We start from the raw sequence: 26808 nt of genomic DNA, 5'->3' as shown, positions 1-26808 counted from the left end.
TAAACTGTGCGTGACAGATGGAGGAGAAGGAACTGAAGATGGAGATGAGGCTGTTCACACAGACAACCAGGACCATGTCCAGCCGGAGCCAGTGACCGTGGAGCTGAGTGTGGAGCTGGAGAAGTGGCAGTCAGCATCCGAAGCTCGTCCTCTTGTTCTGCAACACCACAATTCCTAAAACTTACGGCTTCTTCTTCTCCTTTTTTTATTAACAAAGCAAACACAGATTTGTTTTGTCCTTTAAATTTCAGTTTAAGCCTCAGTGATTTGTAAGAATCGTTATCTGAATTTTTTCAAATCAAATCAAACTTTTCATAAAAAACAAAGTGCTTTTCATAAAACATAATCATAAAATGTATTAATTTAATTCCAATATATATACACACTACAATAATAATAAAAAAAAACCTTTCCTTTCACTCTGTACTAAAAATGTAGCCTACTGTAAACTGTTATCAAGCTGTATGGACAAAAAATGAAATTCAAATGCGCAAGGTTTCCAAAGCCGAAGAGTAAATATATATATATTTTTTATATATACACAAAATGAATAAAACTGACTAAAAGTACAGATGTTGTCATCTTAAAAATGTCCCGAACTGTCAAAGGTAAGATTTTACGGCATGGATTCAATTAGGAAAATTATGTAATACAGCCATAAAGAAATTACATGCAATAAGAAAAAGTTAATATATTTACACTACATATTAACCTTTTATTTTATTAAAGCCAAAAATGACTAATTATATTACTGTTTATATATCATGAGCTGTCATACAAGGAGACACAGTGGACATATGTGGTAGCATACAAGTCTGAAAAATGCTTTTGTTTATATATAGTACTTAGACCAACATCTGTCCTCACCTCAAACTTGTTTGGGAAATGTTGGCTTATTGGGCATAAATGCACCAGCACCCACAAACCCCAAATTTACCAAGTATCACTTGGTTTGAGGTAATCTGAAAATGTAAAATAAAACAGGACTAACTGAAGTCTATACGTGTGCGGCACTTAAGAACATGATATACTTTTAAAGATGAACTAAGGAGCAATGACTTTCACCATTCTTGCAGATGACAGCAAGTACATTTCCTTTGAGATATACAGCTTCAAGCCATAATTAGTTTAAAATTAGCACAGACAATGCTTAAACCTTGACATATTTAGTTTAGAACATAAATAGTAGTAGTCATTTACTTTTACAGAGGCTTCTGGTTAATAGAGTTCAGGATTAAACATAATTAAAATATACCGTAATATTATTGATGTAAGTGACTGCATGCAACCGCTGAGAGCAAGAGCACTGGGGTGGAAAATAACCAACAAGTGTTTTTAATTAATCCATAAACTTTATTTTTATACAGATATTCAAAGGTTTCACTGCTGTGCTGCAGCCAAGAGCAAATTCTGCTCTTCCCACACTAAAGTACATACAAAATCAAACCTTGAAGAGCAAATAGTATTTCCAGGCATAAAAAAATAATTTATAGCTCAGCAAATTTTGCTCAAACTGACATTTGTTTTTCCATTCGAGTATCTTACAGTTTCAAATTAACACCTTCATGATAATATAATATCTTTGTAATCTCCTGACTTTCTGTGCAAGCAATGTTAAAACATTAAGCAATAAACTGATCTGAGGAGGATCATTGCTTCTTACAGACTCCTACAATCCCCTCCAACTCACACAAACCCAGGACGCTAAATATTTTCTTTCTACAATTTTCACAAAGAACCTTTCAAAGAGTTCTGTGTGGTATTCTTGTTTTTTAAAAGAAATTTAATAGATCATTCTCCTATAAGAGCGCTTGCAGGATGGCATTGAAAGCAAAGATGCTTGGCAAAACACGCACAAAACGCACTCACAAAGACACTGAAAGCACTGTGTAACAAACACGGTGTGCGACTATAATGATTGTGCGGTTGACGAATTAATAAAAAAACGTTTTTAAAAAGTCTGGTCATCGTTACAGGAGTCGGTCCAGTGGCCAAAGGCTTCACATATTTCGCAATAAGGCCGTTCTTCACCCTTGCTGCCGTGGTATGTGGTGTGTGGCGGGGAATCGGGCATCTGCATCTGGGTGGGACAGTCTTCAGTGTCGTGGAGATCAAAACAGTCGCAAATGTCACAGAAGAGTCTGGGGGGCAGCTTCTTCTTTACCATTTGCTTTTCATCGCTGTAGAACGAAACAGAAGCTTAGTGTGAAATCCCACAAAATGCATTAATTTAAAAATGAAAATGAATGAAACTTACTCTTCATAGTTATCCATTTCACTTGGATTATTCCCATTTAGAGCAGCAGCAGCCATTTTCTCTAATTTGTCTTTAAGTTCCTCGTTCTTTCTTTGGAGGTCAACAATGACCGAATTCAGGAACTCAATCTATGAAGGAAAAACACAACTGTACCATCAATCATGCCGCTAGTGAAAAAGAGATCTATTATCTAAAACAAGTGTTCTCATATAGTCATGTAACATTTGATACAGAAACCTTTGTTAAATCTTTTAATTATCAAGAGTTAAGACTTTGCTTCTTTTGACAAGGCCAATAATAGTTGTAATAATAGTAACTCTCTCTCATTGTATGGTGAATTACAACTGGGAGTTGTCAAGAAAATCAAAGCCACTCAAAGTAGAGTCAATAAAACACCTTCTAATGAGATCCGTAAATCAAACATCTAAGATAACTATCATTTTTTTCTAAAAATGCTTATCCAAGTGCAATGTTAGTGCTATAGTTATTAATAAAATCAGGCTTCAATCTTTTGATGAGTTTCTAACTTTTACACCAACTACGATATGATTAAACTGTTAGAGACACAAAAGCCACAGTGACAAACATGCATAAGTGAAGCTGATGAAAAAGCATTAACAAACCGCTGCCTGATTGTTGCCAACATCAGAGACAGAGCAGAGCAGAGTTGAATTTATCAAGATGGAGAAGAGAAAGGAAAAAAAAAATAATTTAATTAGGACCCACCTATTGCCAGACAGCACATTCATGTAATTGCAGACACAGATAATACAGTATAATATTTTAGAATAAATGGAGACGGGAGGTGAAAGCTGACGCATGCTGATGGTACACAGTCATCCCATCACAAGCTGCTTCTACTCACACTAACTAATCTGTACCGTGCTTAAGCAATTCTTGGTCTGTAGCACAGCTGGAAGACGTGTGCTTGGGTTCGGTATACACATGTATGTGGAGGGGAGCGTGTACTCAACATATGCATGACATGTCTGGAGTAATGTGAGTGTGGGCCAGCGGAGGAATCAGGGGGAGGGTCAGTCATGCTTGGGTATGGTACAACTTGGCTAGTGTGAGTACACCCTCGTCAGAAATTACATGTGCTTTTAATGCAGTTTCAAAATCAGTTTAGTTCAATTTCACCTCTAAAATATTATACTGAAATATGAAACCACAATGAATGGAAAAGTCCAGTCTACTGCTACAAACAGAAGTAGGAGTATCAAGTCCTTCCAAAACATGATCTGAAGATAACAGACAACATTCAGTCCGATTGTTTCCATACAGCTGCCCCAAGATGAATAGTATTTAAAAAATTTAAACGAAACCGAGTCTGAAAACTTTCAAGAGCAGGATACGAAATGATCATTTAACTGAATGTATAAATGGCAATTAATAAAATGAAAAACAAAATTCAAACCCAAAACTTGCATCATGAAGCATAAGTGAAAGAGTGCACACCTGACTCTCTGCCATCTTCTTATCCTCTCTCATTTGATCCAAAACTGCATCAACTACAAAACATGAGAGAGCCAGATATCAACATTTGCTTCTCAGGCAAAAATCTTACCGTCATCTAAATAGTTATTTGCCATCTTGAGTTCATCCCAATATTACCTGAGGACTTGCTGGTATCAGACCCAGCAGACAGGTCTTTTTCCAGTCTGTCAACACGTTCCTGTAGGTGAACGTTGTCCAGCTCCAAGGCCTGTATTGTACCCTGCAGTGTCTTTGCTGAGGCACTTTCTTTACGCAGTACTGTCAGCTATGAAGAAACTCACACATGAGTAATAGATACTGGGGGGAAAAAGCCAAAACTATTGTCTTGTTTTTCAACAAAATTGTTTAAAAAAAAGTCTGTTTCAGAAAACAGCTTAGAATTCTCATGAAAGACCAAATTACAAAAACACTAACATACGCACAAACTCAGTTTGAGCAATAAGAGTTTGCAGTCTTCTACATGTCCAAGTTAAAAGCAACATTGCACAAAAATTTGAGGATAACAGATGAACTCTCAATTCTGCTCAGAAAACTGTCACTAGTTCTCCACTAGAAATGGGTTTTCTGTTCATTGTCTTCATAGTTGCAAAATAAGGTTAGGATGTCATGTGTAAACAAACTGAAATTTAGAACACTGTTTTTACAAGAACTTGTGTCATGTTACAAATATTAAGTATTTAGTTGTTCTTCTGAAGTATGATTTGTTTGCAAACTGAAAGTTGGAAATGACATTATAAACCACCAACAGGATTAACCGTAATTCAAAGTCCTTTCCTAATAAATACTGTGAATGGACATTTTTGGTTTTTGCGCTAAAGGTGTACCAAAACAGCTAGAAAAAGTGATGAACTTGCAACAAGAGTACATATTTAATAGCTTTGTCAATAATCTGTTTCATCTACTGTTAAAAGAGAAGAAAATTAAAGATTATAGATTAGTTTTTTACCTCGGTCCTCAGGATTTCCACCTCCTGGTCTTTTTCTGAGATTAAGGCACCGTTTTTAAGGATGGACTGTTGAAGGGCAGTCTTCTCCTTGTTTAACTGCTCTCTCACTGTGCTTTCACTGTTTAAGACATAACATCAGCAAAATGTCAAAGGTGCAACATACAGTCAATGCAGGAAGAGAAAGACTGACTAGGTTTTACCAAAACATTTAAGACCACAGACCAATACAAATGTTTGAAAATTTGAAAAGAAAAATGGAGACATGTTTTCCTCTGGCCATCAGACACCATGGAAGCTCAAATAAATCAGAAGACAGACAACTGCATTAAAAGGTGAAAAACAAGACCACCACTCGTCTGCTGACACTCGTTATCAAGTGGTCTTCATGGAAAGCGATGATGAAGGAAAAACGAAAATGATGAAAAAACGAGGAAAATGAAGACGATGGAATACAAAACAAGATATCAAAAGATGTTGAGTACCTGAAGGCATTATTTGGCAAACTTTGAAAAACAAAAAATATACATATTTTGGTTACCAGCCATTTCATGACAAAAGCATCACATATCAATAAAACCAAAGCTGATGAAACCATGCACGTTTTTTTCTCTTATGAATGTAAAAGTACTGATTGTGTTGGAAAATATCTGAAACTCTATTTAAAAAAAAACAAAACTGAACAACAAAGAAAATTATCTTTTTCCTACCTTTGTTTCAGCTCTCCTAGCTCTTTTATGAGTTTTGAGTGATCTTCCTTCAGCTTGAGAGAAACAAGATTTTATCATGGTCAACTAAACGGTTGCACATTAAATAGTCAGTTTCTATACATATATTTCATGAATAAATAAAAAGAGCCACCTTCATGAAATCGTTCTGGTCTTTTTGTTGATTGTTATCACGCTCCTGACTCAGCTTGTTGTTCTCATCTTGCAGCATTTGCAGGGACTGCGACTTCACAGAAACTGCCTTTTTAAGATCCTCACTGAATAAATGTAAATGTTAAAATCAAACAAGAAGATCTGGCAATTCAAACAGACCATTTATGGGCTTAAAAAGAGCTCCTTCAATATCTGTTGATTTATCAAACTTGTTAATTGCATCCCATAAGTGAAATTACAAACTGACAGATATCTGTGAAAAATAAAAACTGAATTATTTACTCACATTTCTTGGCACAGACTCTTGACCCTCTGAGTTTCCTTGGAAAGCTGCTCTTTGGATAAATTCAGATCCTCTTTATTTTTGGACTTATCTGTCTTCAGTGTTTCCAGCTAAAACAACAATGACATATATATTCATCACTAACAGAAATACATAAAGAGATCTTGTCGCTGTATATTTTGTGTATTCACTATTTGATTTGATTATTTGATGTGAGATCATATTTCACTCACACCAGTTTGTTAACCCTTTACTGTGCCAAGATCTCTCTCTCACCTCAGTCTGCATTTCCTGCGTGGAGCTCTGGATCTTCTCCAGTGAAGACTGGGCCTCGCTCTTCTCCTTCATCAAAACTGTTTTTTCTTTTGTTAGCTGTTCAAGAGCCTCGGCAGTCTTGCCAGAGGCTTCTGTAGCCTAAACAGTGGACGAGCAGGACATATGAAAAGATCAACAGTTTGGAATTAAAAAGAGCAAATATTTGAGTTGTATCAACACCCAGTGAACACAGCTGCCAGAATGAGAAATCTCCTGGTCATCTGATGTAATAATTATAATGATAAAAATAACTTGAAAATTTCAAGAAATTTTGACATGGTCATGCTGTACTACGGAAGCGTATTGCATTCATTTTTTCCGCCCATACGCCCCCGAAGGCAATTCCATCTCCTCAGCTGCACACCGTGCCGATCCAATATTTTCTCTTGGGCCCCCAGTCTGAATGCATTTCATATGCATCATTTTTTATCCACGGAGCACGCATTATCTGTTCAACTGCTCCTGGAGAAACATTGCTATGTAGAGGAGATCTGAATGGGCTTTCCGTCTGAACAACCGCAAAGTCCTCAGGTATCTGCGTAAAGTCGACAAACCAGTGGTAATACCATCTATATGATTAAAGACAGGACTATCTCCCAGTGTCTTAAACCCAGATCAAAGTAAAACTTGATTAAACTAAACAAGTCAGTCATGTTTGCTTCCACAAAAAACTAAAATAATTACACCAAAAAACAGGGTGAAAAAAAAATATCACAAAAAACAGTAATTACATCGAAAAACTGGGCGGAAAATATTACCACAAAAAATAGAAAAAAATAACAAATAAGGGCTTTTGTATTTTTTTCCAAATGAATGCAATACGCCTCCGTACTCTACTGCCCATTATTATCATTATTATAATTATTATTGTCATTATAAAACAATTACAGAGTAATTGCAACCAGTTATGCAATTTGAATATTACTAGATAATTACATGCTCAGCCATTTTAATTACCAAAAATTAAGTTATCAAGACATAAGGATATTATAATTGTAGAGATATGTTCCGTTAATACTTAATACAAAAGTTGCAATAAGGAAATAAACAATTAGTATATACACACTAAAACCTGTGGCCTCAGAACGGAGACTGACAAGCGAATTGTTTGCATGATAAAGCAAGTAAAAATGACCGATATGGTTTTCCCTAAAAGACAGTCTCTTTAAAGTGTCATTAAGATCACTTTATGCCTCAATAATGGTGTAAACAAGAGAAATGTTGCCTCACATAAGGTCGCGTTATAAGCCCACAGGCCAAGGCTGGGAGTTAAGTGTAACAGAGCAATTAGTAAATGAAAGATGAAAGTTAGACACAAAAAGTAGAGGGAGACAAACCAGCAAACGTGCAGTTAGAAGGTGACATAGCCCAGCCCCACTGAAGAGTGATTCAGTGATTACTAATAGAAGGACAAAATACCTCAAGCTGCTTAGAAATGGCATTTTTTAGTTGTGACTCAAGCTCCCTGATTTTCTGGGTGGCTTCATCCCTCTCCACCTGCATGGCGTCCTTCTGAGCTCTGACTTGTGAGATGCTGGAGGAAATTTCTTCTTTCACAACAGCAGAAGCTGAAGCCTCTTCAAGAGCATTTTTGTACTGTTTTTCCAAACTTTCTCTCTGGGTTTGTTGGGCTTTAACATCAGCCTCCAGCTGTGCCTTGCAAGCCTGCAAACTCTCCAACTCTTTGAGAAGCTTTGCTTTTTCAGAGGTCATATTTTCTTGGTTTGTATGGAGGGAGGAAATCTCCTGCTCCAAGTTACACTGGCGAGTTGACAGGTTCTCCTTCAATGTGGTCAGGAGAGTCCTCTCTCTGTCCACCTCTTCAAGCTTATATATTAGCTCTTCTTTAGCTTTTGTCAGTTGAATATTTTCTTGCTCTTTCTTATGAAGTTGTGTTTTCAAACCCTCCGTATCCGAAATGAAGGACATCTTTTGCTCATCAGCATTCTTTAGGTTGGAAGAAATCTCTTTATTTTCTTCAGTCATTTTTAACAACGCTTTCTGAAGTTCTGCAATTTGTGTAGAAAGATCATCTTTGTCAGAAGCTGCTTTACTCCGTTCATTAGATTCAGCTTGTAGCTGAGTCTCAAGAAACTGCTTGGCCTCCGACACTGATTTAATCTGACTTTTGAACTCCTGGACCTCCTGAATCAGAAGCTGATTCTCTTTTTGTAAAGACTCTGCTCTTCTGTCAGCTTCACTCTGCAGGCCCTGAAGATTCTGATTATCTTTTGTGAGGTCATCCACTTGTTTAACAAGCTCTGATTTAGAGTTGTTAAAGTCTTCTTTTAGCTTACTATGCTCTTTCACAAGTTCAGCTTTGGCTTTATCAAGAACTTCAATATCAGAGTCATGTTTCTGCAGGTGATTTTTTAGGTCAGCCTTTTCTTGTTTCAAGGCAGTCATCTCAGCTTCTAGTTCATCTTTCTGGTGTTTGGTTTCTTCAAGCACTGCTGCTAAATCTGTCTTTTCTTGTGCAAGTTCAGCATTAGTTTTGGTGTAACTGTCTAATTGGTCTCTGAATGTTCGGATATCACTAGCTAGCTTATCACGCTCAAGAGAAAGCGCATTTTTCTCAGAAATGGTTTTATTTTGGTTCTCTTCTAACTCTCCCTTCTCCCCAGCCAAGCGCTCATAATTCGTTTTCTGTTGCTCTAGAGCTGAATCCAAGCTCATCTTTTCTTTTCTCAATTCATGTAAAGCCATCTCAGTTTCAGAATTCTGATGGCGCATTGCTTGCTTATCTTGTTCAAAGGTTGATAGTGCTTCTTGTAATTTCTCATTAGAACGAGACAGTTGTTCTGTCAAGTCCTGAAGTTTTTCCTTCATTTCTTCTCTCTCTTGCAGAAGTACTTCTTTCTCATTAGAGACTTTTCTTTGGCATGAAAGAAGGTCTTCTTTCTCCTGCAGGAGGTGAAGCCTTTCGGAGTCAGTCACCTGACTGCTTGTCTTGAACTCTTCGAGCATCTGGGCCAGGCTACTTTTAGAAGCTCGGAGTTCTTCACATTCACGGACATAGCTCTCCAAGTCTTTCTTTGTGAGGCCGAGCTTGTTCTGAAGCTCCTCCTTCTTTGTCTCAAGGTTGTTTTTGTCCAGCGTAGTAGTGCTGATTTGAGAGTTCAGCTGCACTTTCTCTTTGGCAAGTGTTTCTGCCAGCACCTGGAGCTGGGAATTTTTCATTGTAAGATCCTGTTTTTCCAAGTTTAATGACTTCAGTTTTTCTTGCAACTCAGCATTCTTTGCGTCGAGAGACTTTCGAGTATTCTTAGCAGCATCTCTTTCCGTTATCAAATTGTCCTTCTCACATGTGAACTTTGACTTGCTTTCATTGAAGTCTTCTTCAAGCCTGCTCTTCTCTTTGCAGAGGTTATCATAATCCTCAGATAGTTGCTTCTTTTTGGCCTCAATTTGCTGGATGTTCTGCTGATGCTTTAGGATACAGTCATTCTTCTCTGCATTTTGTCTTTGAAGCTCCTCAATTTGACCCAAGTATTCACCTTTACAATGCTGCAGCTCTTTGTTTTCAGTCTGTGCTTCATGTAGAATGAGTTTGATCTTCTCCAGTCCCTCATTCAATGAATTGTTCTCTTCAGATAAATGTTTATTATTGGCAAGTAGTTGCTCTTGGTGCTTTGAAAGTTTCTCTCCATTTACTTGAAGCTCTTCATTCTGTGATGACAGCTCCTTGTAGTTACTTTCAAGAGCAGAATGCTTATCCTGGATTTCTGAAAGCTGTTTGTTCAGTTTGTCCTTCTCAGTTTTAATGTCCTCGCCTCCCTTAGACATAATTTCCAGATCTAGATTCTGCTTTTCCAGTTTTATGGACAAATGTTCAACATCATGCTTGCAGGAGTCAAGCTCAGCAGAAAGACACTGGGGAAAATAAAAGTGAAAAAAGGGAGGGGTATATATGTATATGAACAGGATAAAGTATGAATGAATACAAAATAAACCAACCCAGATATGGAGATAAGTGATATGAAAATGGAAAGGTTAAGCTGCAGAAGCATACAAAATTTAAATAAAAACACAGCAGAAGATCACACCAGAGTTTACAGCACAATGTTCTTTTTTTTCCAAATTTAAAATGTGGAACATTTTCACCAAAAGTTCTTATGATTATAAATAACTGCAAGAACTGCCACAGTTTATAACGAATATCACTGGCATCATCATCATCAGGGGACTTGCTTCATGCAGGATTACTCAGACATCCCAAGTGCACAATATTTTATCTTCATGTAAACCAATTATAAATCATATGAAATTACGGAATGTAAATAGTGTTTTTAGTGAATGCCAGATATGTTGCAATAAAATAGAAAGAAAACACTTTATGGAAGAGTGAAAATGTTCCAGTGAAAAGCAGACGGAAACTGCTAGAAGGAAATCACAGAAGTTAAATAAAAAAAGCTGAAAACACAGATCAGTGGATTCAAAAATGAATTTAGACTGTACAACCCTTTTCTCTCTTCCAAATAGATTTGTAATTCTGTATTGACATGATCATATCTTTATTGGTTGATGTTTGATGCATTTGTCCAGACTGATCTCATTTTTTACCCCATGTATGGATTTCAAGCACGTTCTAGACATATTTGTATTAAATAAATTAAATCTAAAATGAAAAATCTGAACATTTTTGGTGTGAGATGTTGACTTTCAATACAAAATCTTCAATTTTTTTTTATTTATTTTTTTTACTTTAGCTTATTGAGTATGGATCAGCTGAACACACTGGGTTGGCTTTGTGCTAGGGACCTCTCTGACGCCCCAAGAAGTAGTTGTGGAAATGATAATTTTGTACAACTGCTTAACATAAAGAACAACTCTATACATCCCATATTAAACATACTAGTGTCTAGTTGGATGGCTCTCCAGCTTCACTGCAATAAAGGAGCAATATATAAAAGTAAATACTGCCCACCACAACACCCATATATAAACAGTGTGCCGGAGAAGACTGAAATGTATAACACATTTGTATTTTATATTATAGTCTTACATTTTTATTTTAGAAAATAGATTATTCTGGAATGACACAGTATCTATGTGAATGATCTGACAATGTTTACATATACTTAAAAGGTCTTCAGTGTGAAAAAAACTGAATACTTTCTGAATCCACAGTAAAGACCTATGTTGATTTTAACTGAAAATTAATGTAAATGCTACCTACCGCACAAAAAATACCAGTCACAGATTATTTCATCAATTATTTTTTTACTCCTAGTACTCCTAGCATATACCATTTGGCACCATCTAATGGAGAACTAAAGTTTGGTGTACATTTGGCTTTGGTCTTGAAACTGATTTGATGTCTGTTATTTATAAGAGCTGATGTTTTGACTTCACTAGTTTGAAATTTCAGGGATCAAAACTCTAAACTTAAGTTACATTTTCTTAATTGTATTCATAACCAAGTGTAGTATCAGTCACATGCAGTATACAAATGCAAATGTTTTGTAAACTTTAAACATTTAAATAGTAAAAGATACAATACATGATTGTTTAAAGTAGGTACATTCGAATTTGCATTTACCTGAACCTGTTCTTTGTATGGCTGCAGCTCAGATACCATCTTCTCCAGCTCTTGGGTCTTGTCCTTGGAGGAAGAGAGTTCCTGCTTGAACTTGTCAACCTGACTCTGGAGGATCTCAAGCTCCTTCTTATGGAGCTCTGAGGCCTGAGAGAGGGATTTCTCTTGTGTAGCCTTACTCTCATCAACAGAGGCTTCACTCCGTTCAAGAGTCTTCTCCTAGAAAACAACAAAGTTAATAATAGATCACATTACAGCATTGATCTTCAGTAATGAAAAAAAGTGCACCTTTGTTAAATTCTAAGGTTGCACATATGAAAACAACCCGCTGAGGTCATTATTGGTTTTAAACTACACAGTTACCACAATAGACAAGGGCAGCCAACATGTACCATTGTGTCAAAATTTAAAAGTACCGGTATGTAGAAAATCCAAATACACCTTTTAAAAAAGGTGTTTCTGAAGGTGAGGAGCTTGTGGACCCCCCGGCCATATCAACCTATTTACATCAAAGCAATCCCGGTTTTAAGTGTAGCCTTGGAGACAGATTGCTGACAGGCCACCTTGACACCCCACACTGTCCATATCAGTAAATGTCAAAAGGTGACGCACTACTTTGGGGTAATAAACACAAGGTATCTGGTGACATAAAAGGAACTTCAGAGAAGTAAATCTGGACAAACTATGTGGAACGTTAAACTTGGACAAAGTATGACACAGTTTGAAAATACCAACCAAGGTAGTAATCTTTTCCTGAAGATTACTTATTTGAGACTGGTGTGCATCTCTGGTCTCTTTCAGCTCGTGCTCTTTGCTTGACTGCTCTACCTGGATCTGTTCATTCATGTGTGCCACCTTCTCCCTTTCCTCTGCTAGCTGACTCTGCAAGTCCTCAAGCCTCCTGCATGATAACAGTAAAGAGGATGTGCAGTGTCTGGTTATATGACTTAACGGCAAAGAGATAATATATTAAAGCATGAACTCAAACAAACAATATATTCATATTCAATACTGATTACATCTCAATTTATAGTGAAATACATAACCAGAGACTGGTAAAACTAAAGTATCATGAGTGACATACCAGAAGGAAAAAATAGACCTTAAGTGAAGTACCTTTCTTTCTGAATGAGGTCTTCGTTCATCTTTGTTAGTTGTACAGAACTATCACCAGATGCCTTCATCATTTCTGAAATATCATTTTCTAGTTTGGATTTGTCATTTGAAAGCTGGTCAAGCTTTTCATCTGCAGCCTTCATCTTCCTCTCCATCCCTGATCAAAAAGAAGAATGGTTTGGTCATAAGGTCAACACCTTTTCCTAAAACATGGGGAAAATGCAACAGTGCATCAAATTGATTCAATCAGGAAAAATGGAATTGCAATGTTCTCACCAGCAAGTTGACTTCTTAGTGACTCTGATTCTGTGGTTAATGATACATTCTGCTCTTTTCTCTCGTGAAGCTTTTCAAGTGTTTCTGCACCAAAAACAAAAAAAAAAAGCAACAAACAATAAATATATTTATATGTGTGGGGGGGGGGGGTTAATCTAAAGCCATTATGAATGATGTGAAAGTGACCCAATAAAATAAATAATTCTATAGTTTACCTTGCATAGTTTTGGCTGATTTACTCAGCTCCTCTGAGCTGTCAGCCAACTTCTGTTTCTGTAGGGAAAATTAATATTTTTCTTTATAACTTTTCTACATAATACAAATTGGCTTAAAGGGAAGAAATATTGTTTAAGATTGGATGTTGAGTCTTCTAAAAACAAATGGTTAGTGAACTTCAGCTAAAATGGAATATATATGTATATATTGGTTAATATGTTTTAGCAGTTTAAAGTAACAAAAAAAATGCAAAAAAATGAATGCCAGAGACATGGTTAAAGTAGTGTGAAAAAAGTAATGCAGTTATAAATGTGTCTCTAGAAGAATTTTAAAATGCACTCAAGCATTAGGTCATGAACCTCACCAAGCCTCCAAGCTCTTGCTCCAGGGTGCTATTCTGCTGCTTTTCTGTGGTCAGGCTCTGCTGTAAAGAGATGACTTCCTGCTGCCTACCCTCCAACTGGGAGCTCAATTCACTAACCTGCAGGATATTTCAGGTAACAACAACAACAAAACAGTAAAGACCAGAACATTTTTTTTTTTAAGTTTTCATAAATGAGCAATGGAATACTAACCTTGTGGAAAACACAACTACACTTGACTAAAACATAGCAGATACTTTACTAAAAAGAAAATTTTGAAATGGTCAACAGAAGTGCAATAACCCACCTTGGTATCCTGGCTGTTTCCTTGGTTTTGTACTTCTTCTAACTGCCTCTTCAAAGCCACAAGCTCCTCATTAACTTGTGTTAACTGGGTGCGTAGAACCACCATTTCTGCTATTTGCTCTTTGGTTTCTTTGTCCTTTTCTTGAGTCTGCTGTGCCAGTATCACTTCTTTCTCCTCAAGTTCCTTTACTCTCATTTCATTAGTATGGAGCTTTCCAAGAACATCCTCCATCTCAACAAGGTGCTGCTCCTCTGTTTTTTCAACACTTGACCGTAGTGCGTCTTCCAGTCGCTCCTTGTCCTCAGTAAGAGACAACAGCTGTGCCTTTAGTGCCTCCATCTCCTGAGTCCAAGCTGCAGCATCAGCTTTACGTGTGGCTGCAGCCTCTTCTACACCTAGCCTGTGCTCCATCTTAAGCCTTTCTAGAGCACTTTTGGTTTCTACTAGCTCTTCTGTCTGGGCACCTGCACCTTTGCTGAAGGACACTTTCAGCTCGTCCATGGATTGCTGGTGGGAAGCAATGGCAGCCTCCAGTTTGGAACGCCACTGTTCAACCGTATCAACATTCTCCTTCTCCGCTTGGCCTAGCTTAATCTGCAACTCTTCCTTCTCACTGGAAAGCTTCAATGTTGTAGTCTGAAGCTGGGCAAGAGAGTCACTGTGGATTTTTTCTTGAGCCTCCACATTTTCTTTGTTTTTTGACACCTCTTCTTTCCACTGGGTTTCTTGAGATGCCAACTGATCCCTAAGAGAGGTTATCTGTTCCAGAAGAGGATTGATGGCTGAATTTGCATCCTCAGAGCTCTGCTGGATCCCAACACGCAGTTCCAGGTCAGCTACCTCTCTTGTTCGCTTTGAAAGGTCCCTCTCAAGCTCCATAATACGGGATCTTTCAGATACAGTAGCAACCTTTAAAAGTAGAAATCTTGCATTTAAAAATATAGTTCCAAGTTGCAGCATAAAAAAGTAATTAAACATCAAATCAAGTTTTAAAAAATTGTGTAAAACTGATAAAAGTACTGGTACAGTGAAATAGTACCAAATAAAAAATCTCCTTTATCTCAAATACCAAGGTTTGAAAAGTTTCGAGCACCACCCAAAAAGGCATTATACTGACCTCTTGTGGTTACAAAGGGCATGGTCCAAAGAGATTAAAATAATGAAAATGCTATTGCTACAGCACTGTAGCACTATACTGTATATTGCTACAGCTGTGTAAGATGCCATAGCAGATTTTTTTTAACTACAAATTTAAATTAATAGTAAGAAAGTAACCATTGTTTTTACCATTGACAATTTACAAAATACATGAACAAAAATGCTCCATTCTATTGAAAGAATAACCACAGAGCACTGGTATTCCAATTTTTTTTCTAATACTTTATCACTCCAACCATTTATTGTATAACCTACAGTACTCTTCTAAAATATACACTACCCATAGCTGCTTCAACATACTATTCACAGTTTCCATTAATTAGTAAATTAGTCAAAAAAATTTTTGCATGCTTAATATAACTGTTGCCCTATCTTTACAACTTTATATGAACAACCCAGTATTTCCCACTTATAATTCTTTTGACTATAATACAATGGAGAAAGATTAAGATGCATATTCTGGGAGGTGGAGCAGGTTTTACACTGACAAAAAGTAGGGACATCAAATAAGTAGGACAAATGAATGTCAGGAAGGACTGAGGAACTGACCATGGGACAACTAGCAAAATGATTAGCTGGGGACAGGGAGAACCTTTTCTGTCTGGTTAAGCAGTGATACCAGTAAAGCAATAGTGAGTTCAGGTAGGGCAATTTATGAGAAACTGTTAGAAGTACTTAAACTTAAAGTTGTTGTTTTGATGGTTTGAACAGAAAAATAAAAATGTGCATCAAAATTGATATTAGGATAATTTAAATTTGATTTCAGTAGTACATTAGTAAATATAAATCAATTATTTAAGTGAATGCAACACATACAAAGTACAAGTTAGTCATTTGATTACTTCATTTTGCACGAGGAAGAGTTTTACTTTTCTTATATCAAAATGGAAAACAAGATTTGTATGGCATAGACACCATAAGCCCATGCAAAGCAAAACTATGTTTACTGAGTGGCACCTCTCTCTGAACCCTGCCGATGTTTTGGCCTCAATATCTGGCCAAGGCCCTCTTTCCCAATGTAGCACACCCCAGAGCAAAAGTCATTACCCTAGTGTCTTCTAACTCTCTTTGGAGTTTCTCAGCTTTGGTCTTTTCAAAGAGCAGGCTCTGTTCAAGCTCCTTAATGTGGACATGCTCCAGTCTGGTCTGCGTCTGTTAGTAAACAAGGGGGAGAGGAAGAGAACACACCAGTGCCACCATCACATGCCAGCCCAACGCAGACAGAGAGGGAAGGAGACAGGAGAGACAGTGAGTGTTTTGCTGTGTGTTTTGGTATACAAGTATTTGGGAAAGGGTATCAGGGAGGTGTGGTGAGTGGTAAATGAATGGAAATGAAAAGACACCCCCCCATGCAGAAAATTTCCGGCCAAGCCATATACAGCTGCAAAAAATGGGTTTTCATGAACGAGTTGTGTGAAGTAGAAAACAAGCAGCAACAGAAAGGGACATGTATTATAGCTGTGTTGGATGAGTATATTTATGGAGGCAGTTAACATGTAACTGTGCAAGGCTGACATGTGGTGAACAAAGCAAACTGACTGTCGTGATACAGTTTGAAATTGTTTGTCGAACCAGTACATAAATCAAGTTTAATGGCTTCAGTGCAGCACGGAGAGAAAGGGCCTGTTGCTTCCTGAACCTGCAACATGAAGTCAGTGAAGTTATTACTGTGCCTTTTCACAGATCTTCTCCAATGTTGCTAAGATGGCAAATGCATAATTGTTCCAATACATCTTTTTGCATTGTTGTTTCTGTGCTTTTATAGTGAGGAATAAACAAACCCTCTAGCATTAACACAGCCTGGAATACTTTCTCTCTTTACTGGTAAGGCCAGTGGCTCCCACTGAGTATTTTATATCAAGCCACCAATTATCAGACCCCCATGAGCAAGACTTGTGACAAACATAAAAATAAATCAGTAGCCTAGGGGGGGGGGGGAAAAAAAAAAAAAAAAAAAAAAAAAAAAAAAACTGGACCAAATAGAGAAGAAATTTTATCTTTGATTTTCTGACAACTTATTGGCATTTTTTTGCACTTCTATTCTTAAATGCTGTTGATGATTTTAAACTGCAGTGTCATGATCAATAAAAGAATTGCATTAATTCTAAATGACAAGCACAGAGCCAAACTAAGGACTTTTTATGGTAAAACTTGAAAGTGAAATGACAAACATAACTGCTAAACTAATGAAACCGGCAAACAATGGTAAAGAAGTAGAATGTATGTGATGGAAACTTTCACTTGCATGTTTTTGAATCCCTGTAATCTAAAAATATTTTAAATTTAAAAATTAATTTAATTGACAAAATGTAATTAGTTGTCTTTGTAGCCAGAAGCCTGGCAATTAACCTTTGTATCATGTTACATTTGAATTCTTGAGATGCGTGCTACTCTTCTGTGTCTACGGTGGCAGGATAAATTCAGGTCAGTGACTGGGCAGTGGAATGACAAGGGAGCATCTCCAGTGGTTTCATGCTGAGCACTGGACTAACATCAAAGACGAGGAGGAGAGGGAAGAACAAGTAATAAGATCACGTCACTGAACAGGGAAGCACTTAGTTAGAGCTGATCATTAGTAAGACTTAAAACACCTTGACATTTTTGTTTGGCCAATTCATCGTTTTGTTTTCTTGGCATTTCAAACTACATGCATTCTTTTTTTCTTTTTAATTCATAGCTGTGAGAAAGTCAAAAAACTGTTAGTACACAAGTATTAAAAGAAGATAAAAGGGGTTTTCCAACCATGTTGCCCTCATTTTAAGCATCTATTTTGAGCTTGGATGCCTTCAGAGTAACTGAGCTGGTCCCCTTTGCAGCACTGTGGAATAAATACATTCTATGATTTGATATGAACTCTGTATATCATATTTTGGGAGGTAAACATGACAAAAACAAGAGTACCAGGGCCTACAATTTCAATTAACTACTAACTAAATAAATAACAGGATAAAAAGACAGCTAAATTGTATGCCCTTGTATAATTTCCAGATTTTCAATAATTAGGGTTATTAAATTAACTGCCTTTGCAAATAGAGCAGATTTAAAAAAAAAAAAAAAAAGTCTCAACTGTATAATGTACTTCTTTGTGTGCTCACAGTTGAAACTTCAGGTTCAGAGACTTTATGGATACCAAGTGTGGTTATGCATACATTTCTGTTTGGACACAGTCATGTCACCAAAGTCAGAACCTTTTAAAAGCACATGACCTATAACAGTATTAAGTAGCACCATCTGTGCATGCAAACTCAGCTACAGTGTAAAATGGAAAGTTTCTATTGATAACAAGAGGTGATGCAAATGATGTGAATGGTCTTGTGTTTCACCTTGTGACAAGGAACACTTTTTTTTTTTTTTTTATTACTATAGCTCTTTGATATATAGTTACCTCCAGGTCTCCTTTGGTAATGCAAGCTTCTTCTACACGGAACTGAAGATCCTCCACCTTCCTATTAAACACAGAGAGAGAGAGGGAAAAGTAATTTAACTATCATCTAAATGGTTCACACGTACTCTATATACACTGTAGTACCTAATAACTTGTTTAAAGTTCCATAAAACACTTTACAAAGTGTTTTTTCACACACACAGCAATAATTTTTTATACGGTACACAGATCCTCTATATTAAAAAAATGCTGCACTTAGTCTCAAGAGTACAATTTAGGGTTCAGTATTTTGAAAAGGTATCCCCATGCGACAACGCAGGGATCCAAACACTGATCTTTTGACTGGAAAAACATCACTCTACCAACTGACTTAACTACAACAGCACAGGAAGCTTTGACACATTTTCCATCCGAATAAACTGAACTCTGCTTATCAAAACAGTACAATCCAATACAATGACCTGGATGAGTGTGTGTAACCGACTAGTCAAAACACTATAGAAAACTTACCTGCGCTCCTCCTCTAGTTGATTCAGCATCTCCACCTTCTCTTTGTCTGCAGCTTCTACCAGACCACGCAGTTGATCCATTTTTGTCTCCATCTTCAAAACAAAAATTGAAATTAACGCAAATCATTAAGCAGTTTGGAGAAACAAACTGTAATTGTAACTTTGAAACAGTACATATGTTTACCTGCTCCTGATCATCCCTAAGTAGAGTAATTTCTTGCTCCATCTCTCCAGCATGGCTGGTGGCTTTGGCAACCTCAGCCCTTTCCATGTCCCTCTCAGCCATAAGCTGCTCAATATGCTGTTGTTTCTCCTTTAGTGCCTCCTGTAAAGCTGTGGTGCCTGAAATCTTTCGATTATACCTTGATGATGTCTCCGTTAGCTGTAAAAACACAGAAACAAGCAGCGTGGTCATACTGCTGAGTGAGCACAGCATAAAATGAACATGTGAATATGTCTTGTCAATGCTGTTGCTACTGTGTGTTCTTACCAGGCCTGTTCGGCTTGGTTTGGCACTAACAGAAGATGCCACTGAGCTCATGGTACTTATGGATGAGGCACTGGGGCTTCTCTTCAGGCCGGATGGTGTGGCCACCACTTTACGAGCTGTTGTTTTTGCCTTGGCTGGTGTTGTTGATGGGAAACCAATGCGAGTAACTTTATGAACTGGAGCAAATAAGCCATACTTGGGTTGGCACTGAAAATATCTAGGGACGGATAAATGAAAAAAAAAAGGTGTAAAATAATAGTACGGTAGATATGTGATTGACATTCATTTTTTTCCCCATTCTTAAGTTCCGATCATGTAGCTTTTTAACCTTGTGCCTGCCACAGCTCCATCATTCTTTCCCAGTGGTTCATCAAGTTCCACACCACACCATTCTCCCTTTGCGAAATCTGTTTCTCCAAGGAAACGCACCACTCCTGCCTTTGTTCCACCAACCTAAGAGAGAAACACCAAACACTGGCCAAACTGTAATCCTCTGAACAGATGAATAATCAGCGTTGCCTTCTAATAAAACCTTGGTGAGACAATATAGTGAAAAGCAATGGAAAAATATTTGCAAAATCTTAAATAGGATAAACTGAATAAGAAAGTAAATATGTTTTCCCCTACTCTCAGTAAGAGTTTAAAACGATTCTAAAATTGGTAATGCTGAGTTCATTTCCTCTGCAATCCCACTGGCATGAGTGATGCTTCCCCCTCACTTAAACCATCGGGCCAAGGGAAGGAGCTAAAAAAAAATTAAGTAAGAGGGATGTTCATTTACATATAAAAAGGCCTAAAGGACTGCACCCAAATTCAGTGACTTGGATATGGAATTTTGGCAGCAAGAGGAAAGAAAAACAAGATTTGAGTTCATTTGTTGATCCCTACTTGTCCTGCGTCACTGAAAAATACTGTTCATATTGATGATACTGAGATTAAAGTTAACACTTCATAATTAAGAAGAAAATGACATTTTCACTGTTTCTGCTATTGTAACAAACTTTACCAATACACGGTCACCCATCTTCAGTTCCCTTTCCCCCTTCTTGACTGATCCAGTCTCAGAGAGGTTGGAAACAGATTCACTGTTGGTATGTGTGAGGTTAGAGGACGGCGTAGCTGCTGTGGTAGCAGAGGCCTTCTTGGCTGCAGAAGCAGTTGAGGGTATTGCTGATTTTGTAGAAGGTGTTTGGGAGGTTACGCTTCCGACTGAAGGAGTGGGTGATGCAGCACGGGAGGGTGGTGCGGTCTGAGTTCCATTAGCCTCCCCTTCAGTGCGGGACAGCTTGGAGGGGCGGGTAAATATCCCTCGAAGGGCTTCACACTGAAAGTAGCGCACCCCGGCCACTGACCCATCGTTTTTACCAATTGGCTCATCGAGGACAATCCCTGCCCACTGTCCCGGGGCAAACTGTGTCTCTCCTAAAAACTGTATAAAGCCCGGCTTATTTCCATTCACCCATACTCGCTCCCCAACTTGGAAGCTCTCCTCAGCATTCTTGCCATCTGCTCCACTGACACTTGCAGCTGATTTATCAGCCACTGCACCTTTAGCTGTATTTAGAAAGATAACAGAGATTTTCAGTTAAGTAATTGGCTTGAGTCAGACAGAGAAACAAGTAAATGCTCTTCAGACAATTAGTTTACCAACTCTTGGACTTGACCAACTAAGTTTGTCTTAACAATTGCATTTAGATTGACTCCAATACATCTTACTGTTACACGTTTTCAATTAGTTACAATTCAGTTTTAATGCACTAAGCAAATCAAGAGGAGGAGTCGACCTATGACCTAAGTGAGGACCTAATTTTTCTAGTGTGTCCAAAAGTACATGGTAAAAGTAACTCTGTTATAGAACAAGATACACTTTATCAAGACCAAACAAATGCAAACATTGCAATAACAAAAATAGTGTGTGGTGGAAATATGTTAGGATGTCAAATTCCCAAGCTTTTCAAGAAAAAAAAAAGATAAACAATATCTACTTAGCCCTAGTATCTTTTATAAAAAATGAAACAATCCACAACCAAAGGATTAAAAAGGCAGTGCCACAAGCAGAATTTCCTACCTGTGCTTGGGTTGGTTTTCGGAGCTCCGGTTCCAGGCCTAGCTATTTTGCTAGGTACTTTGATCCCAGTGGGCTTAGCTGTGCTCATATTTCCAACAGTGATCTGACCCACAAGGCTTGTCTCCGTCCGTGGGCACTGACTGATCCCAGACCATGAAAACAAACGTCTACAAGGTTCTGTGATGGCAACGTTGTTCTCTTTGCATGCAGTTTGACAAAGCTACAAAAGGAAAAAAAAAAAAAGAAAAAAAAACAGGAAAAGGGAGAAGGGAGAAAAAACTTCTCCTGACAAGACGAACCCTGTTGAGACACAGAAACAACATAAGTTTGGTTTTTTTTGCATTTATTATAATATATTTTACAAAAGGTACCCATAGGATATGATTATGAGGTATGTAAAAAACAAAAACTATATATTGAATAACTGAAAGTTCTTATGTAAAAACATTTTATCTCAATTAACTATTAAAGAGAAAATACAGCAATGCCTTTAAGGCACATTGATTTTGTTAATAGAGGCATTTAGTTTCTATTATGACAACAAGCTTCTCTGAACACACAATGTTACAGATCTAAAAATACCATGTGGAAGGCCATCCAATATACAGTTCTTCGTGCGAAACAGCTCACCCTGTGTGACCTTGCTCCGAATGCCACTAATGTTCTTTCAGTCAATCCATCTAAAATCAAGTCAGGCTGGCTGGTGGCTTTTCTAAAACAGGATTACTGTAAAAACACGACCACCACCAGCAGACGATTATCCTGTTTGTCAGATTACCTCAACACAGACACGGATTGAATGCGCTATTAAAACCAAGTCTATCTCAGCCTTGTTTACTCAATACTGCGCCTCAGAGTGCATCTGTGGTGGTTTATACATGCAGTAAACCAAATCAAACGAGCAAACCAACTGCAAACTTTGAATTTCAGGAAACTCTACAGAGGGATCAGGGCCTTCTAAACATTTAAGGGAATGGTTATGTCACCTCCAACACCAGTCCTTAAGAACAGGTGCGAAGAAAAAGAAATGCCAGGTCCACTGAGCGTGATGCAATCACAGTTTGTGAAGTTTAACTGCACACAAACAACCCAAGCAGATATAATACTTCAAGTTATATAGTGAACACTATATGTGTAGTTATCAAGGCAGTCTGGCATATGTAAACAGGCCACATTTTTATATAACATTTCATATTTTTGAATGAATACACCTAAACCTACAAATTGTTTCTTTTAAGTTAAGCAGTTATGAATCACTAGCTATGCCTGGCTTCAAAGACAGAAATTCAACGAGGGACTAGTCAATAAGGTCACATAAACATACCTTTCATTTATGGACATGCCTAAGAGGAGTTACAGCACTGTAGGCTGGTTTGCCGAAATAAAAAAAAGGGAAACCTTAGCACTTCTTGTTAGACGAGTTTCAGTAGATAATAAGTGGCCATCAGAAGGCATGACCTAGTTCAACACAGTGTTCCAGTTTTCTTGATGTGCCATGACTGATAGTCATTTGTGCCCTTAGGTCAAAAGAGGGCCCGAGAAAGAAAGTACTTCCATGGTTTATGACAACATGACACAAATCTAAATCATAAAACAGAAAATCAAGATTCCCGGTATGTAAACTTTATATTTGTGTGTAAAAAAAAAAAAAAAGGAAACCTTAAATCCTGGCTGGTACACCGGTATGGTCAACTAGACATGATCCATTTTCCACTGCGGAAATCTTAATCTTTTGCCTTTGCCTAATCTTTAATTCGGAGGAAAGCCAAATACCAAAGCTTTAGAAATGTTAAAATGAAATGAATGCACTTGTGTATGAAAAAGTTTAATTCTAAACTGGATATAAAATTATATCCCACTTGGTCAGCCTTCTTTTCCTTTGATGTGAATAAATGAAAGCTGGTAGATGAGAGTCTGCAAAAACGGAACTGAGACTTCTCATATGACAGAAAAGCATAATCAACTTCTGTTTTCATGTTAACAGACGTTAGCATGCTCTCTATTTCTAAAAACAATGTATATTATCAAAAATGTATATGAATAAAAAAACACTAATTATTCAATTGTCCTGCACCATTCAAAACTTACTAGCTACCTGATGAGGAGAGAGATTACACAAGCCAGAGGGGTTTCATTCCACACCAAGCAGAGAGTTAATATTAGCTGATGACTTCAGGAATAAGGAACCCATGTACAACAAATCCCTAACTTGTGACTGGTCAACACTGTCTTCAATGTTTAGAGAAACTGTTGTTCTACATGTCTACCTCACTCTTCTCCCTGTCGCAGCTTATTCATAATTGGTTTCCTAAGAAAAAAAAAAAGAATTAAAAAAAAATATCTACACCACCAGAAAAGTGAATTATCTGATATAACTTGCACTACACCTTAGTTTTGTCAGGGTCAGTCCAAACTCTAGTTCTTCCTCGTTGAGGAAACATCTGCTGGAATGATTATTTAGACCCCTGTTGTCTTTGAAAGAGTGTAGAAATGTAGAAACGCACCAAAGGTCTGAATGAAAGCCAAAAACATCCTGTGTCCTCTCTTTATGCAAACAGATACAAGCACACACAAAAACCAAGCTTAATGCAAAAATATGTTGTATGAACAAAGAAACATGGTTTGCAGAGACTCTCGGCTTAGACATTACTTAAACCTTGAGTTAAAATACATTAAAGCTGCAGCTGATGCAGAACGCTGCTGCCAGAGTCCTTACAAACACCAGGAAACTGGACCATATTATACCGGTCATGAAATCGCTACACTGGCTTCCAGTTAGTCAAAGGATACAGTTTAAAATCTTACTACTGCTCTACAAAGCACTGAATGGTCTTGGACCAAAATATATGCTTGATCTGTTAGTTCCTATGAAGCTCCCAGACCCCTGAGGTTCATCTGGATCTGGTTTGTTGTGATTCCCAAGAACCAGAACCAAGCAAGGTGAGGCAGCGTTCAGTTATTCTGCTCCTCACCGGTGGAACAAACTTCCTGTAGACCTGAGGTCTGCTCCAACTGTCAGCTCCTTTAAATCAGGATAAAAACATTACTGTTTACTCAAGCGTATTCCTAAATTAAACTTATCTGCTGTACTCTACTGCCCTTATTTTTAACAGCTTGTTCTTTTTATTATTTTACTTCTTTTGTTATCATCTTATTCTTAATTTTTTCAATCTTATTTGTCATTTACTGTCTAATTATGTCTTGCCGCTTTTAATTTCAATGTAAAGCACTTTGAATTACCTTGTGTTGAATTGTGCTATATAAATAAATTTGCCTTGCCTTGCCTTAAAATCTAAATTTAGGGAAAGACAGCCTTCCATTGTAAAACTGTCAGATCTCCCCTTAAATCTAAGCCTTTATCTTATGAACCTTGAAAACCATTTCTGGACTGTGTAATTCATAGATCTGCAGCAACATATTGCAGCTCTGCCATGAGTCTAAACCTGCTAAGCTGCTTTTTTATATCTCAAATCTCAGTCTGAGACGATAAATCACAAACGCCTGAGTCAAAATCTGATTTCACTAAAGCACTGCTGCTTCACTGCCGTAATGCAGGCTGTAAGGTAAAACAAAGGAAAGAAAATCAAACGTTTAGTCAAATAAGTGGCCTGTTTCACCGGCGTGGTCACCTCTGGAAGCTAACGGACTGCGATGAGGTGGCACATCTGGCACAAATGTACCCAGAGATTTACCCACAGATCAGCCGTAATGGTGGTAATTAGGAGAGGGCTTGTAGACCAATACACGAGCATAACTAATAGCTGTCACCAGCTGAGCAGCTGGAGCCCCAGCGGTCTGGACGTCCCCGCAAGTTGAACCTGCGGTCACCTGCGTTACACCAACGCAGAGCCTACGCCGTAGGCTACGCCGTCGATGTATTCAGCTTTAGTCCCGCAGTAACAGCACCGTCGCCTCTCCTGCCGGAACAAACCCCTGTCTGCCGTCACCATGAAGGAAACACACGTACCGGGAACCTGAGCAGCGAAGCCCGAGCAGTCCAGCGAGCCGGTGGTGAGAACCCGGCAGGAACTAGTTAGCTGGTTAGCTCAACTAACACGTTAAGTAATGTCCAAACCAGACTGACAACTCACCAACTTCCCACCAGCGCTCACACTGCTGTTCCCAGAGCTGCAAACAACGCGAGAGGTGCGTGAGAGGACGCGACCTCGGTCTAGGTGACCACTGACCTGACTAGTTCCTGTACAGGGTGCGCCTCCTGACGAGAAAAAGAAGAAAACAATTGATGAAGCTAGCGAGCTAAGTGGAAGAGCGAGACTGCAGCTCGGATCTCGTCCAGCGATCCGCCTCCTCACGGCGGCATGAGCCCGTCCAACGGCGGCCACCGACGTCACAGGCTCCGACCAAAGATGTCACGTTCAGCAAGATGGAACACTCCCACACTCTCCGGAAGTTCATACAACGAAGCAGTGGCGGCCGTATGGGCAGAAATATGTGCCACTAGAAACTGAATTTGAATAATTTATATTTGAATTTGAATTGCTCAACTTGAATAATTGCATTAAAAAACTGAATCTGAATCACATAATTTGAATTTGTATTGTTTAATTTGAATCATTGCATTGGAAAACTGAATCTGAATAGTGTACTGGCCACTCACGAGCAGGACACTGCTAAACTGCTAAACAGTTAAACAGTTAAACAGTGTCCTGCTCGTGACACTGTTTAACTGTTTAGGTTAGAATTCACAAGAATCTAGCCGTTATTAATGATGACAATGTGTTTTCTGTTGGTGTTCTGTTACCGTTGGTAACGTCGGTTAAAAAAACGAGAGACTGGATTAAACAACAGAAAACACATCGTCATCATTAGTAACGGCTAGATTCTTGTGAATTCTAACCTAAACAGTTAAACAGTGTCCTGCCCGTGAGTGGGCACTACAATAGCATAATTTGAAATTGAATTTATTAGTTTGGAACTGAATTTCTATAAACTTAAAACTGAATGATCACATTATGAAATTGAATTCAATTGTTCTGAAACTGTATTTGATCCTCACTGAAAATTCAACTCTCTTTATACTTTCACATTCAGTTCTCACAATTTAAATTCAGTTCTTGCAATTCAATTTCAGTTTACTGGAGTTACTGTGCCAGACATCCGGGTCTTCCGCAGGAAGAGCAATCGAGTGCAGATACAAAGAACTCCCTTTCACGTAGCCCAGGGGTGTCCAAAGTCGGTCCTCGAG

At 38.0% G+C, this 26808-nt stretch overlaps 1 protein-coding gene across 4 annotated transcripts; it reads right to left on the bottom strand.

Annotated features, from left to right (window-relative positions):
* Positions 1-1338: 1338 nt before the first annotated feature.
* clip1a (CAP-GLY domain containing linker protein 1a) lies at positions 1339-25942 on the bottom strand. 4 transcript variants are annotated; one of them, XM_061729216.1, is made up of 26 exons: positions 25790-25942; positions 21603-21902; positions 20541-21088; positions 19863-19987; positions 19535-19751; positions 19229-19426; positions 19046-19137; positions 18536-18596; positions 16198-16302; positions 13993-14901; positions 13688-13804; positions 13323-13380; positions 13108-13191; positions 12832-12988; positions 12451-12616; positions 11719-11934; positions 7596-10049; positions 6138-6275; positions 5865-5971; positions 5559-5682; positions 5408-5460; positions 4701-4818; positions 3872-4019; positions 3716-3768; positions 2258-2385; positions 1339-2180 (listed from the first exon to the last, which is right to left on the bottom strand). In XM_061729216.1, the coding sequence occupies exons 2-26, from the start codon at positions 21688-21690 to the stop codon at positions 1952-1954; spliced, it is 6693 nt and encodes a 2230-aa protein (XP_061585200.1). In that variant the 5' UTR covers positions 21691-21902; positions 25790-25942; the 3' UTR covers positions 1339-1951. The 4 variants fall into 4 exon arrangements, with proteins under 4 accessions (XP_061585200.1, XP_061585201.1, XP_061585202.1 ...); XM_061729217.1 differs by lacking the exon at positions 25790-25942 and adding an exon at positions 25570-25733; XM_061729218.1 differs by lacking the exon at positions 16198-16302.
* Between the last annotated feature and the right edge of the window lie 866 nt (positions 25943-26808).

This window comes from Cololabis saira, chromosome 9 (assembly GCF_033807715.1).
Source record: "Cololabis saira isolate AMF1-May2022 chromosome 9, fColSai1.1, whole genome shotgun sequence".
NCBI lineage: Eukaryota > Metazoa > Chordata > Actinopteri > Beloniformes > Belonidae > Cololabis > Cololabis saira.
Note: the sequence above shows the minus strand (reverse complement) of the source record. Positions and strands in the feature narration are given on the sequence as shown.

Bases quoted from the DNA above. Each gene is read 5' to 3' on its own strand.
- clip1a (XM_061729216.1), bottom strand. From the start codon at position 21,690: ATGAGCACAGCTAAGCCCACTGGGATCAAAGTACCTAGCAAAATAGCT. The intron at 5,972-6,137 runs GTGAGAGAGAGA...TTGTTGTTTTAG, and splicing joins CGCAGGAAATGCAGACTGAG to CTGGAAACACTGAAGACAGA. The intron at 5,461-5,558 runs GTGGCTCTTTTT...GTTTCTCTCAAG, and splicing joins ACCAGAACGATTTCATGAAG to CTGAAGGAAGATCACTCAAA.